At 39.1% G+C, this 14,874-nt stretch overlaps 1 protein-coding gene across 6 annotated transcripts in view; it reads right to left on the reverse strand.

Annotated features, from left to right (window-relative positions):
• Nucleotides 1-12,979: 12,979 nt before the first annotated feature.
• The window catches only part of TSPAN12 (tetraspanin 12), a 67,967-nt gene continuing 66,072 nt past the window's right edge, over nucleotides 12,980-14,874 (reverse strand). For all 6 annotated transcript variants that reach the window (XM_036905672.2, XM_036905668.2, XM_057504703.1 and 3 more), the window contains one exon: nucleotides 12,980-14,245. In XM_036905672.2, coding sequence (XP_036761567.2) covers nucleotides 13,940-14,245 — 306 coding nt within the window. In that variant the 3' untranslated portion in view covers nucleotides 12,980-13,939. The remainder of the gene's footprint in view (nucleotides 14,246-14,874) is intronic.

Raw genomic sequence — 14,874 nt, forward strand, 5'->3', positions numbered from 1 at the left:
CTTTAGGAGCAATAAGACACATGTTTTCATGACACCAACATAGGCAAATCTTGTCCATCAAGTAGGATGCATGCAAGAGAGCGGTCCTATGATAGGACTGTAGCAGGAAGGGGGTCCCTTCCAGGCTAGTATGCCATACTTTTACTCCTTTCCCCATGGGGGTTACTGAAGGGTCTATATATAATGCTACTGGAGGTGCATGCACTGGCCATGATCAAACAAAACTCCCAGGTAAGATACTCCTACCTTCTGGCCATTCAGGATATATGACTGTAACCTTTGGCAGCCACTCTGCTGTTATTCCAGGAATACACAGGAGATCAGCTTCCAGGCCTTGTCCCCAAGGTGCCAGGAGAGCCAGCCATCAATGGTCCATGTGTCGAAAGGTCCAAGGCCATGTCCACTTAATGGATTCTCCGGGGTTCAGTGCAGTTGGTGCTGGCAGCAAGATGTTATTCTGGTGGCCAAATCTTGACGTCAGTAATTCTTCCTTGGTTTGTACTTGCAGTTATATAGAGGAGGCAGCCATATGTGTTAACATGTCTTCGGGTCTCAGGGATCCCTTTTCGGGTCTCTCGTTCAAACACCATAGCACGGTCCATAAGCAGACTGACCATCCCCGCAGACTGTTGGTATCTGACTTTAGTCTGGATTTTAACAAGCCATTGTGCCTCTCTATCATTCCTGCTGTGGTAGGATTGTATGGCACATGAAACTTCCATTTGATTCCCAGCTGTCACACGCATTCTTGCAGTGCATTTCCAGTAAAATGGGTGCCCTGATCACTCTCAATCACCTGTGGTTGGCCATAGGCAGCAAAGAGATGCTCCAGGCCTCTTTTGGTTGCCTGTTGGTCTGCACAACAGGCAGGAAAGCACCCAGAAGTCCAGTAGCTGTGTCCACACAAGTCATTGCATACCGATATCCTCCTGACACAGGTAGAGGCCCAATATAGTCTATCTGCCACCTGACGAGGGGTATAGACCCCTTAGCTATTGTCCCATGATGCTGCGGAACTCAGTCTAAGTCCCTTTTGGAGCATACACACACTCCTGAGGGGCCCTACTAACTTCTTCAAAGGTCAAAGGCAAGCCTCACTGACGGGCTACAGCCCACATTGTCTTTTGCCCCGCATGCAACAAACTCTGATGTAACTATTGGGCTACATCAGAGGCAGGCTTTCCTTCTAACCAACGTATCTGAGCCAATTTATCTGCTTCATCACTTCCTGGGGATGCCAGTGGCACATGGTATACTGTAATTATTTTAGTCTGACCACAGGCCCATAAGTCTTGCCACAATTCTTGCCCCCAAAGGGGTCGATGACCAACCAGCTAGTTGGCATGGCTACAGGGTCAAGCCCCGATAGACAGCCCAGCTGTCAGTGCAGACTATAGGGGAGAGCTCCTGGCTGATCACAAGCCACACAGCCCGCAACTCTACCCATTGGCTGCTCTTCCCCTCATTCACCTACATGGTCTTTGCCAAAGACAGATGGATTTTGTAGAATTATATGGATTTTCATAAATAAAATCAAGCCGTGTTGCCACTTGTGCAGTTTTTCAAGATGTGGTTCAGTATGCCACTATGAGATATGGCAAATGCTCTTCCTCTACACTAACTCCTAAAGATCAGAGAAGCAAAATTCTGTCATGTGGCAGGGACAGTGCTATAGATTCCCTGGACTGACTCAGCTCCAGGGACTCTCTGGGCCTCTGTGGTATCCACATTCCCGGGACCCTAGTCGTCTTATCATCCCACCAGACATCATGTTGGTCCACTGTGTTTGGTAGTGTCATTCTAATTAAATGTGTGGGACTCCACAGAAACTGAATTCCTGCCAGTTGACCTCCGCCTTGACAAAGGCTGCACCCTTTTCTCAGCAGGCAGTCTCCTTTTGTTTATTTTGTCCCTGTGCCCGGTAAAAAAAAAAATCATGTTTCTCCTTGCAATTTTCCCTGAAACGGCCTCTCATACAGGATGTGCTCCTTTTTTTCCTTAATTTTCTGACAATTCATTGTCTCTTTCACTGGGTCTATTTCTGCTCCTACACACACAAAACTGGAGCCTGATCTCAGTCACTGCTTATATTCTCTTTCCATAGAATGTGTTCCTGTGTCAGATTCAAGAGGAAGGAAGGCTCCGGTTTAGACATTTTGAGTATAAAGAGGTTTGATATAGGGAATTAGAATACCATTAGGGCTGGAGGAAGCAAAAGTAAGGTGGTCAGAAATGTAGGGGTGATCACTCACAGGCGGGAGGCCACCACCAGGGTTCCACAGGGGGCGGGAGGACTGAGCCCTTGGAAATCCATGAAAGTGGCTCTCATTGGAAAAATCTGCCCTGAAGCCATACCAGCAGGAAATTCTGATGAATGGATTCCAGACTGCTTTCCTAGGACACAGGAGAATGAAGAAACAGGGATTCTGCTGAGTTGACAGAGGAAATCCAATTGTTCCCAAGGGTCAAAGCTCACCACTATACGTTGTCTCTAGTCTGAGCTTCTCCTTTAAAAACCTGCATCATCCTGACTTTGCCACAATAATCTCAAACTTGAGCCTAAAACAAAATCTCTACAACAGTTGTACCTTCTCATTTCTCTTTCGTCTTTTGAACTGTATTCTCCTGAACCTTTGACTCGTAAATCAGGGAGCCAAAATAAATTTATTTTTCATAATGTGTGAGTCTCATTGTTTTCTGCTTTCCATGCGAGGTTTCTTTCCTCTTGACCGTGCTGCAAACATAATGCTTCACAGCTGTCATCACCAAGTGTCTGTATTTCTACATTCAGGTCCCCTCCCTTCAGAGTATTTTTCTTCCTGTCTATCCTACATGCAGTGAAAATACAGACTTCAGAACTATGGCTGTGCTGATAAAAACCCATGTGAGGTTCTCCCTGTACTCAGAATAAAGTCCAAAATTCTTATAAGGCCCTCCATTATCTGAGTCCAGACTACCTCTGTGTTTTTAACTACCCCAGTCATAACAGCCTCCTCCCTGTGATGGGTGCACACTATGCTAATGCCCACCTCTTTGATTAATTTATGATGACCTTAACCTGAAATATCCTTCTCACATTTTTTCTCATTAAAGTGTGCCCCTCCCATACGACTTTTCTATGATATGCCAAAACTTCATCTGCCTTGATGTCTTGCTTTCTCTGAAATCCTGTGTGTACTGCATATTTTTCATTTAGTCTTACATTAATTTTCAATGTTGTTAATTCAGTTCACACATTAATGAATATCTTCAGTCACCAGAAACTGTAACTATTCTATGTCCATTTGCCCTATCTCTCCAATTAAACTGTGAGTTCCCTGAGGCAAGGGTTATAGTTTATATTTTTTTCTGACCTTCACAGTGTCCAGCCCTTCTTATTCTACATAGCAGATGTTCAATGGATCTTATTAAATTGAATTGAATTGGTCTCAAACTTGGCAAGAGAAGATAAGAAGATTGAATCTCAAGGAAAACTAGGAGAGAATAGAAGGAAATTAGAAACCACCATTAGACATCTGATTGTCAGATTGATTCATATTGAACCGCAAGCAGAATAATAGCACATTGTACCTTCATCACAGCAATTTCTCTCCAATTTTGCCAGAGCACATCTTTCCAGAAAGAAATAGATTTTTAAGCTATGCATGTGTGGAAAACTTAGCAACACAAGGGCATTTAAATTCTCACTTGCTTAGTCCATAATACAGAAAAGGTACTAGCCCAAGGCTTAATTTTTAATTTCAGAAAATGCATCCATTTGTTTTCCTTTAACTGTTCTAGCTACAGGTCCCTGCCCTTTGACACATGTTTGAACATTAATTATAAAACAGAGGGAACCTTCTCCTGCCATACTAAGAGATGATTTCTATCTTTCTTACTAGTTCAAAGATCATGAATTATAGGCCTTTTTTTTAAAAAACTTCTTTTAAGAAAAAGAAAGAATATGTCCTGGGAGGACATATTATCCTGAAAAAGCAAATCCCTGAGAAACAGAAGAGATGCTGCATCTGATTGCCTAGTTTGCAAGGCCCTGATGCATCAGGCTTATGAGCAGGCTCAGCATATGGTTTGTTCAGCTCTGTCCAGATGAAGTTATCTTACACTAAAACAGGAGAAATTCAGTCAAGTCCTAGTAAAGTGTTAACTACTACACACTAAGACTAGTAAATCGTTCAAATGGTTAATAAAGAAGGGTGTCAGCGAAGCTCAGGCCAGGACTGAGGACAGCCAGGTCAAAGAGGAACTAGGTAGCAAGTGGACCTAAGCCTAAAGAGGCAGGTGGGGACATAACGAAGCCTCTCCCACTGTCAGGATTCGAGACACCTAGCGTCCCCAGGACTGTTTCCTCATGCTCAGTCTTATTCCCTCCCCTCCTTTTCCTCCCCTAGGCAACCGCTGATCTGCTTCTGTCACTATCAGTTATTTTGAATTTTCTAGAGTTTTATGTAAATGGACTCTTATAGTATGCACCATTTATTGTTTGGCTTCTCTCACTCGGCATAATTCTTTTGATTTTTCACCCATGTTGCTGTGTATATCAGTAAGTCATTCTTTTTGTTGCTCGAGGCATAATTACATCGAGACTTACCCATACTGTTGTATGATCAATAGGCCATTCTTTTTTTATTATTGAATAACATTCCATCTGATGGATATGACATTCCTGGATACTTTAAGATCAAATTGGAAAATTTACTAATATCATTTATTCACATCTTTCTTTTGCCCTCTCTCTTGAGGGTTCCAATTATATGTGTATTAGATTGTTTAAAATGGTCAAAGTTCAGGGATGCCTTTTTCCCTGTTTTGGATATTTTTCTTTCTCTTTGATTTCCTTTTTACATAATTTTTAATGGTCTGCTTTGAAATTCATTAATATTTTCTTCTACAATGGCTAATTACTGTTAATTTTATCCAGCATGTTTTTAATGTCATACTTTGTAGTTTTTAATCTCTTAAAGTTTAAGTCCTTTTTATTATCTTCCCTATCTCCACTTAATTAGTTTAACACATGGAGTATCACTGTAGGCATGCCTCGTTTATTGCACTTCACAATATTACTTTTTTTTTTTAACAAATTGAAGGTTTGTGGCTATCCTGCATTGAACAAGTCTATCCCTGCCACAGAATTTTCTCACTTCATGTCTGTGTGTCTCATTTTGGTAATTCTCACAATATTTCAAACTCTTTCATCATTATTATATTTCTGATTTATGATCAGTGATTACAACTCACTGAAAGCTCAGGTGATGTACTTTTTAGCAATACAGTTTGTATTACTTATGGTATATACATTTTTTTTTAGATTGAATGCTGCAGCACTCTTAATTGACTGCAACATAGTGTAAACATAACTTTTATATACACTGGGAAACCAAAACTTCATTTGGCTCATTTTATGTGATATTCACTTTTTGTAGAAATCTGGAACTGGACATGCAGTAGCTCTGAGGTGTGCCTGTATATATACTCTTTTAATATCTTTGTCTGCTAACTTTAATATCTGTGGCAGTTCTGAATGTATTTCAATTGGTGTTTTTCTCCTCACTGTGGTCATATTTTGTTGCTTTTTAACATTCCTGGTAATCTTTGACTGGATGTCAGATATTGTGAATTTTCCTTTTGGACATTTTTATATTTTCTTAAATATTCTTGAGCTTTGTTTTGGATGCAGTTATATTACATGGAAATGGTTGTGATAATCTAATATCCTGCTTTTAGGATTTGTTTGATGCCAGAAGAGCCAAATTTATTCCAGGGCTAGTTATTCTCCACTACTGAAATGGGACTTCCTGCATACTCCAGCCAATGCCCTATGAATTATGGGGTTTTCTAGTCTGGCTGGTGTGAGTAGCACTTTTCCCAGCTCTCTGTGGACACTAGGCACTTGTCACTCTAACCGTAGATTCAGTTCTCTTCTGAATACTCAGAGGGGAAATTCTACATATCAGCAGGTCCTTTGTCTATGCATCTCTCTCCTCCGAACCCTAACTGCCTTGGTCTCCCTAGATTCTGAGTTTCACATCTTCTGCATATGAAGTCCTCCAAACTCTATGTAGATTCTCCCCCGCTTCACTACACCCTGAAAGCTCTCTCAAGGCAAAAAGTTGAGGAAACCACAAGGATCATCTCATTTGGTACCAGTTTCTGAAAGATCCCTTTCTTTATTGCCTGATACCCAGTGTATTGAAAATCGTTCTCTCAGCACTTTGTTGTCTATTTCAAGTAGGAGGGTATATTTGGTCCCCAATAGCACATCTTGGCTGGAGGTAGAAGTCTTATTTTGCATCCTTAAGGTCAATAACAGACAGACAGATACAAGAATTTTTATCTTATAGAGTTAAAGACAGGATGTATACCTTCCAAGTTCTTAAACTAAAAATAAAATTTTAAATAAATGTATTTATGGGACTCTAGCTTGTAGACCTTGATACAATAGCTATCAAAGATGAATCTCTTTATACACACATACATACACACATACAAAATGCATAAAACCTTTGAACATTAAAAATTTTCTAAGGAAATTATAGCAAAATTGAGCAATAGAATAAAATAACAATATGTCATGACCAAGAAATTAAGAATAATTTAGGCAATCTCATAATAAAATAGCTCTCTTATAAAGTAGTTAAGATCATGGACTCTGAAGTTTAGACAAACTTGGGTAAAATATCAGCAATATCACTTACTTGCTATGTAATTTGGGGCATACCCCTTAAGCTCTCTGAGGTACCTATGGAGGTACCTTATCTTTCTTATAAAACTGACCTCATTGGAATTATGAAAAGAGTAAATGAAATACTGTGTTTGATGTACACAGTGCAAAAGTTTTGGATGTCACAATTTTTAAAGTAATTTTCTAGAATTGCATAGATATTCCAAAGAAAATCCAAAGCTAGTGGACATTTGTTCCAATCTTCAGCTCTCCAGAGAGTTCTTTAGTGATGTAAACTCAGCTTTTACTCTGTACTCTCCCAGTTAAACAAATGTAGATTTAAAAGTTAAAGGATTTGGTGTTAGGCATAAAAGCATTTTATAAATCTAAGACACTATTATGTTATTAGACCACAAGTACAATTTTATAGTTCACTCAGACATTTATAAGACTTGACTGAGCTCTAAATGCATTCTGCAGATCCAATCTACATCCATTTATAGCTAAATGAGTCCTTAGCCCGTGATAACCCAGTGCCCTCTATCCGAGTCAAGAACAGATGGCCTCCTTTAGAGCAGTTTCTCCTTAATGGGATTATTTTGAACAACAGCTTTTGATTCATGTAACCAACTCATAATTCAAGCACTTATTAATTCATACACATAGTGAATAGATATGCTACTGATACATAAGAAACACTACTCAGGCCTATGCAAAATGCTGAATGGGTTACAAAATAACATAAAATTTGTTCTCAAAAGAGACTAAACATACAAAAAGAAAATGCTAATATAAATGAAAACAATAAAATAGAAAATACAGGGATCAAACTAGATATCATAGCAACAGCTCAGAGGAGGAAGGACCACTGTGGTCCCGAGAATCGGGTTGTTGATGCAGGAAGTGGCTGCTGAGCTGGGACTTAAAGGTTGAGTGCAGGGTGAACCTGCGGAGATGAAGGTACGTCAGAGAAGCACCAGGATGTAAACAAAGTCATGAAAGCACAGCATACATGGGATGCTGGAAGCAATGAGTGGACCGTGGCCGGCCTATGTGGCTGGTGTACAGCAACATATGGGAAAGTACTAGGGAATAAGTTTGGAAAAAGAAGTACAAGTGGAAGATTTTATTCTGCAAGTGTCAAGGAATGTGGCAGATGGCTAGTTGACACCTAATACCCATTTTCATTTTCTGTGGTCATAGAACTGAAATGCCTGGTGTGACTGGATACACACGCTATTCCCTCCCAGGCCCTGTAGATGCGGGATGTGAATGGAAGCAGTGTGTGCTGCACGGTATGTCCTTAAAGGGAAGAAGCATGCCTCCTCCTCTTTCACTCACCCCTTTCTCCAGCCTGATGCCTGAAATGCAGAAGTAGAGTATGCCCTTGGGGTATGACTGAGCAGAGCAGCCGCAGAAAGGAGCCTGAGCCTCTCACACCGCCGGGCAGCCATACCTCCGGCTGCTCACATATGTTTGTTTTATGACATATAAACTCATTTCCATTTTTTTAACTCAAGTATCATTGATATAAAATCTTATATTTGTTCCAAGTATACAACACACTGGCTTAACTGTCACTTATATGATTAAATCTTCACCCCAACTAGTGTGGTTACTGTCTGTCAACATAGTACCACGCTGTACTACCAGCCCCCTGACCAACTTATATTATGATCAAGACTTTTTGTGCCCCTTTATCACCTTCAACCTCCACACCCACCCACCCCAACCCTACCCCCATGGTAACCACCAGTCATTTCTCAGTGTCTGTGAATCTACTGCTGTTTTGTTCATTTTTTGTTTTGTTTTTAGATTCCACAAATAAGTGAAATCATATGGCATTTGTCTCTCTCCACCTGGCCTTTTGTTGCAAATGGCAGGATTTCTTTCTTTTTTATGGCTGAATAATATTCCACTGTGTATATGTACCACATCTACTTTATCCATTCATCTACTGATGGACACTTAGGTTGCTTCCATTTCTTGGTAAATAATGGGTGGCAAACATGGGGGGAGGGTGCATATATCTTTTCACATTAGGGATTTTGCTTTCTTCAGGTAAATTCCTTGGAGTAGAATTACTGGGTCATGTGGTATTTCTATTTTTAGTTTTTTGAGGAAACTCCATACTGCTTTCCATGGTGGCTGCACCAATTTACATTCCTACTAACAGTGTAAGAGGGTCCACTTTTCTTCATACCTTCAATGACACTTGTTATTCCTTGTCTTTTGGATACGGGCCATTCTAACTGGTGTGAGCTAATGTTTCACTGTGGTTTTGATTTGCATTTCCCTGATGATTAGCAATATAGAGCATCTTCTCATGTGCCTGTTGGTCATCTATATTTCTTTGGAAAAATGTCTGTTCAGGTCCTTTGCCCATTCTTTAATCAGGTTATTTGGTTTTTTGGCATTGAGGCATATGAGTTCTTTAAGTATTTTGGATGTTAACCTCTTATGGCATGAAACATTTATGAATATATTCTCCCATACTGTAGGTTGCTTTTCTGTTCTGCTAATGGTGTCCTTTGCTGTACAAAAGTATTTGTTTGATGCAGTCTCACTTGTTCATTTTTTATTCTGTTTCCCTTGCCTGACGACATATGTCCAGGAAAAAATTGCTCATGTTTATGTTCAAAGATTTTTGTTTGTGTTTTCTTCTAAAAGTTTTGTGGTTTTATGTCTTACATTTAGGTCTTTAATCCATTTTGAGTTTACTTTTGTGTACTGAGTTAGACAGTTTAATTCTCTTACTTGTAGCTATAAACTCACTTCTATTTTATTTAAGTCACTACATTGCAGCCAAATCTGTGTGCTGCCTTATTGCTGCCCTACAGTCCTCACTTAGCCAGGCATGGACTGGGATGGCCTGTCGCCTCTGACCTTCATTTACCACAATGTGCCACATAAATGATTAACACAAATGAGCTGGAAAGCTCTGTGTTAGTTAAAAACTGTGAAGTGTTTGAGTAAGGATGTGATATGAAAACAATTGCATTGTAAGAGAGTTAATCTGAGTAAGGCATGGCAGGTCAGTGTCACCTGGGGCTAGGAATGGGGATGGCAGGGATTTACAGCAAAGGGGCATGATTGAACTTTTTGAAATGGTGAAATGTTCTATATCTTGATTGTGGTTGTGGTTAGATGAGTATATATGTTTGTCAAAACTAACTAAACTTAAAATAGGTGATATATATAATCACTTCAATAAGGTTTATCAAAGAAAGTAATTTGGCTGTGTTTGTGCAAGAGAGATCAATGAGAGGAGATAAGAGGTGGGGAGAGAAGATAAATTGATGACTTCAATCAAAGCTTTAGATAATTGTAACTTGTTCTGGCAAATAGTAGGACGAGTGAAATTACATAGACGCAAGAGTCACTTTGAAGCAAGAAGTAACAGAATTTGGAGACAAATTAAGATTGGACATATTGAATCCCATGCAGAACAATCTGGCTTTTTTATGTAAGGCATCAGCAGAGCTTCACCCCAGGCTGATGAAGATGCCGTGTCACAGAATGGAGGGGGAGGAAGGTAGGGCACTGGCACGCACTTGTTAAATAAATTTCCTCTAAGCTTCTCCTCTTCACTCGTAAAATAGGGTTATTAATGACTATAGATTGCAAAAAAGGGCAGAAAAAATATGTGTAAAGTAACTAGTACCCTGTGGTATGGCACCCAACATGCACCCATAAGCACGTAAAATAAAAGATAATGACAATAACATAACAGAAAATAAATGAGCTTTCAAGATGATATCAGAGACTCTCTCATCCATGATTCTAGGAGGAGCCTGGATGTGAGAAAATAAGAACTCAGTTAATAGAAAAAATGAATCTGCTTTTAAATCACAGGATGATAATAGGAAGGGGGTTGGGTGAAGTAACATAGCACTTGGCAGTATTTTTTAAAAAGAGGGTGGTTCCTTTGCCACAGAGGATTCAGTGGTGCATTCACTTCTCTTCACCTCCCTTGACTCATCCACAGGAGTGGGAGTTCAGACAAAAGGAAGTTCTTGTAGCATCCCGTTTAAGATTCTCTGCACATAAGATTTGGTTCTCAGCCCATTTTCTGTCAGGCTTCCTGAGATCAGAAAGCAATGTGTAAAAAATTTCAGGCTTCACAGTGAACTCTCATGAGCTCCAGCCTGGAATTTGCAGCTGACTGTAGACATCTCCATCTGTATGTCCTGCAGGCACGTCCAACTCTGTACGTCCCAAACCAAATTAATTACCCTCCCGCACACCAGTTCCCCTCCGGTCTTCTATCTAGGTTGATGCCATTGCCAATTTAATGGCACAAAATCCAGAAACTTCGAGTCTTTAACTTCTTGTCCCATAATCCCCAAAATAAAGCTGCTACCAATGTTTGTTGGTTTACTGTGTTATCTGTTTCATGCACTGTAGTTTTTTTTACTTCCATTGTACTAGTGAGGATCCTCCTGTCTCTCCAGGACCACAACAGCTATCTAGCCAGTGCCTCCGGAGTCTCCAGAGTCCTGTAACTCCAGAGCACTCCGTACTGAGACGGGGCAAAGGCTGGCCCTCCTCACCTCCACCCTCCCGAGTTGTGCAATGGGTTCACCTGTCTCCCTCTTCCTAGTTTCCCACTTGGCTAGTACAGTGAAATTCCTTTATTACTTCTTTTCTGAAAATATTTCAGTGACTCTCCACTGAATTTACAAATTGAGATCCAAAACCTAAATTTCACCCATTTCCTTTTCTATAGTATCTCTTCAGGCATCTATGATCTATCTACTTTGAAGGACAGGCTCTGCCCCCAAAATAATGTATACTTTATAACTTCAGAGAAATGTGCTCCATGGTTGGCTAAGCTCCACTGTTCCTTTCTAACTCAGCTTGAAGGCCATTTCCTTCATGTGGCGGCCTTAATTCCACTCTCTTCTGCCTCATAGTCACAAACATGCGTATTCCTGTATTAATATCATCTGTGGTTAGCATAAGTGTCTCTCGACCCCATTTTTACAGTGCTTGAGGACAGATACCATCTCTTCCTGCCATCTCTGAATCTCTAGGGCACTTTGGCTTGTCTATTGACCAGTCTGTAAATAATCTTTAATTTTTACTTTTAAAAAATGGTGATTTTTTCAAAAGAAAGCTTTTAAAAGTTCCCAAAGAAACAGTTAACAATTTTGTTTCCAGTGTACCTCCACAGTGAACTCCCTCAGCTCTGCCATATACGGTGCACTTTTGTAAGTCCCTTGCAGTTTTATTATTCCAGGTGCGCTGCTACCATAAGAGATCTTTATAAACCACAGTTATAAATGTCATTTGTTCCCATTAAGCAAGTGTATTATATATGATTGTTTAAATCTATGTTGACTATTCTATAGAGCACTAAATCACGCAATATATCAACATATCTCAAGTCTAAAAATATAAAAATAGACTTTTACTTATTATCTTGTATTTTTTTTACTGAGCTCAATATACGCTTGTTCTTTCTGAGACTATGAGACACAAAGCATCCAAATTTGACCACTATTGAAATAATTCAAATAATAGAGATGTCTCAATCACTTGGGCATTTTAGGTGAAATTATGGGAAGCTAGGGATGTTGAGGAAATTATAAAAAGGATTCTTTTGGTTCTAAGTGATTTACTTAGTTTTCAATTAAATCAATAGAAGAGATGAAATCTGGCAGTTGATTTCAAACATATTCCTTAGACTCATTTTCTTTTAACACTTACTTTAGGAAACTGGAAAATGAAAACATTGAAAAGATAAGTAAACACAAATGAGCTCATTTTTATATTATATCAAATACATTATACATCATTCAGCTCAAAAACAAACAAAAGTAAAGGGGCATCATTTTGTTTTTTCTCAGTGAACACACATACTCTTACTGATTAGTTCCTAAGTTTGGAAATCCCTTTTTACTTTACTCAATCATTTCTTCTCATATTTTCCTCTCCCTGTTAATGTTCCTGAGTGATGAAGGTGCTATTAAAATGTAAAAATTAAATACAGATAAATTATTACTCTCTAGAAAATATTTATTGATATGTTTTAAGTTTCTTTCCATTTTCTGAGAAATAAACATCATGCACAACATACAGTAAAATGCACTTTTCCCATTTCAAATAAATTATTTTACTCTTGTAAAGAATTTAATAATCTTTGTAATGCACCACAGTATCTTAGTCAGTGAAATAAAGCAAAGAAAATCTCTAGTTAAAGTGTCACCAGTTTTAATGATTCTCACAGCATTTTTCTGGAGAAAGGGAACACTATTCTCTGTGGAATTATATTTAGACTTGGAAACTGTTGCTTCTTGTTTAGAGAAAGCAAAGGTAAACCCCTTTAAAAAGTGTTTATTGTCAAAAAGAGTTAGTTTGGGAGAAAGATAGCATCCATCTCCATGGCTGAATGCACTAAATGATGTCTAAACTTGCCTGTTACTTCATAGAGACCACACTACCTTCTGAATTATAATGATTTCTTTGTATCACACTGATAATTTTTCAAAATTAGTGGTTAAGTATTTAAATTGACAGTTGTGTATGTAATATAAACCCAGACAGAATTTTAAAGCTCTATTAAAAATTTCCTGGAAAGGTTAAAAATAATGGGGCTATACAGGACAAATTTATTCTTTTCACAATTGTTATTCTTAACATTGTAAGAAACTAAATCTACCAAATCATACAGACTTAACACAGACTCTTATATACACATATATCCCTGATCAGTTGAAGACAATGTTAGTTTGCTCTTGTAAGTAGTAAGAATATTTTAGTAACCCGCAAAAAATCACTTAGGTAGTCATCAATATTTAGAGTTTTCTTATGTATAATCTATCCACTCTCAAAAGAATATAACGCCAAGTAATAAAAGTCATTAGTACTGTCTACTATATTAGCAGTTAATTGGTAGTTTATACACTAGCAAGCTTAGGGAAGTAAATCAAACCTGACTGTAGCCCCAATCATACCACACTGTGGCTCACTTACATGGGTGCAGAAAAGTTGGTCAAACTATGTCAGAAGCTCAAAGCCTAACTCTGTCCATAAAAATCTTACACAGGCTATAACACAGGTATTAGATCTGTGCCCAGCATTGCAAAGGGCATCAACTACTGTCCTGGTGGGGACTTACACTATGCAATTTTTCCCTGTTCATTTTAAAGGGTAGAAAATTATATGCTTAGGCGTTCTTTCATGGCAACATTTTATTTTTGCACATTTCTGAAACAGGTAAGTATGTGCTCAAAAATTCACAAGTCCAATAAAATAACTTTCCTTCTTTGACATTCTCTATAATTCCTCCATCTCAAAGTGTGTGTTAAAACTGTTTGCCACCGACGTGTGTTCAAAGATCCTCGACAGGCTTGGCTTCAGCAGTTCTACCGAGTGACACGACAGGTGCTGGGTCGTGTCGTCCTTCAGGGACATCATTCGGTCTGTCCCAGGCTCCCTTCTGTCATAATAGAGTGCCCAGAGAAGAGTGACGGTGAGAATCATGGCCAGGATTTGTGTCACTCCAATGGAGATCCCCAGAAACCTTAGCACCTGCAGTTGTTTGGTTCCTCGCAAAAAGGAATACATTTTCTTCCCACATCCCTGTAAAAGAAATAGTATGGTCAATATTACACTGGATGTGCTACAGAGGGTCAAAATAGTGAAAATAATCTCTATCTTTAATGGAACCAAGTAACTTGAATCATGAAGTTTAAGATAGTGACTTGCAACAGGAACGCCTATCAGAAGCTGGAGGAGAGATGAAGTGTGTGGACTTTTTGAAAAGCTGGCCCAAGTGAGGCCAATAAGCTTATTCTTTCCTCTGTCTTCTTCACAACCTGAAATTGAGAACCACTGGTATAAAACACAACATCTAGAGCAGGGTTTGGCAAGCTTTTTCTTTTTTGTAAAGGGCCAGAGAGTAGATCTGTTAGGCTTTGCAGGCCATATGGTCTTTACTGCAACTACTCATCTCTGCCACTGTAACAGGGAAGCAGCCACAGATAGTAAGTAAATGAATGGATGTGGTTGTGTTCCAGTGAGACTTGAACAGAAGGGCAGCCAGCCAGAGCTGGGTGGGCATAGGACACAGGCTGCTGACTCCTGATAGAGACTGATCCAAAATGTTCATAAACTATGTTTCATTATTATTATTTGTATTCACTGCTAGATTATAGCTCATTTGGTCAGAAGCTTTTCCCAAAGATCAGGAATGTTTTCCCAGTTTGCTA

The sequence above is a fragment of the Manis pentadactyla genome, chromosome 7, assembly GCF_030020395.1.
Source record: "Manis pentadactyla isolate mManPen7 chromosome 7, mManPen7.hap1, whole genome shotgun sequence".
In the NCBI taxonomy this organism is placed as follows: domain Eukaryota; kingdom Metazoa; phylum Chordata; class Mammalia; order Pholidota; family Manidae; genus Manis; species Manis pentadactyla.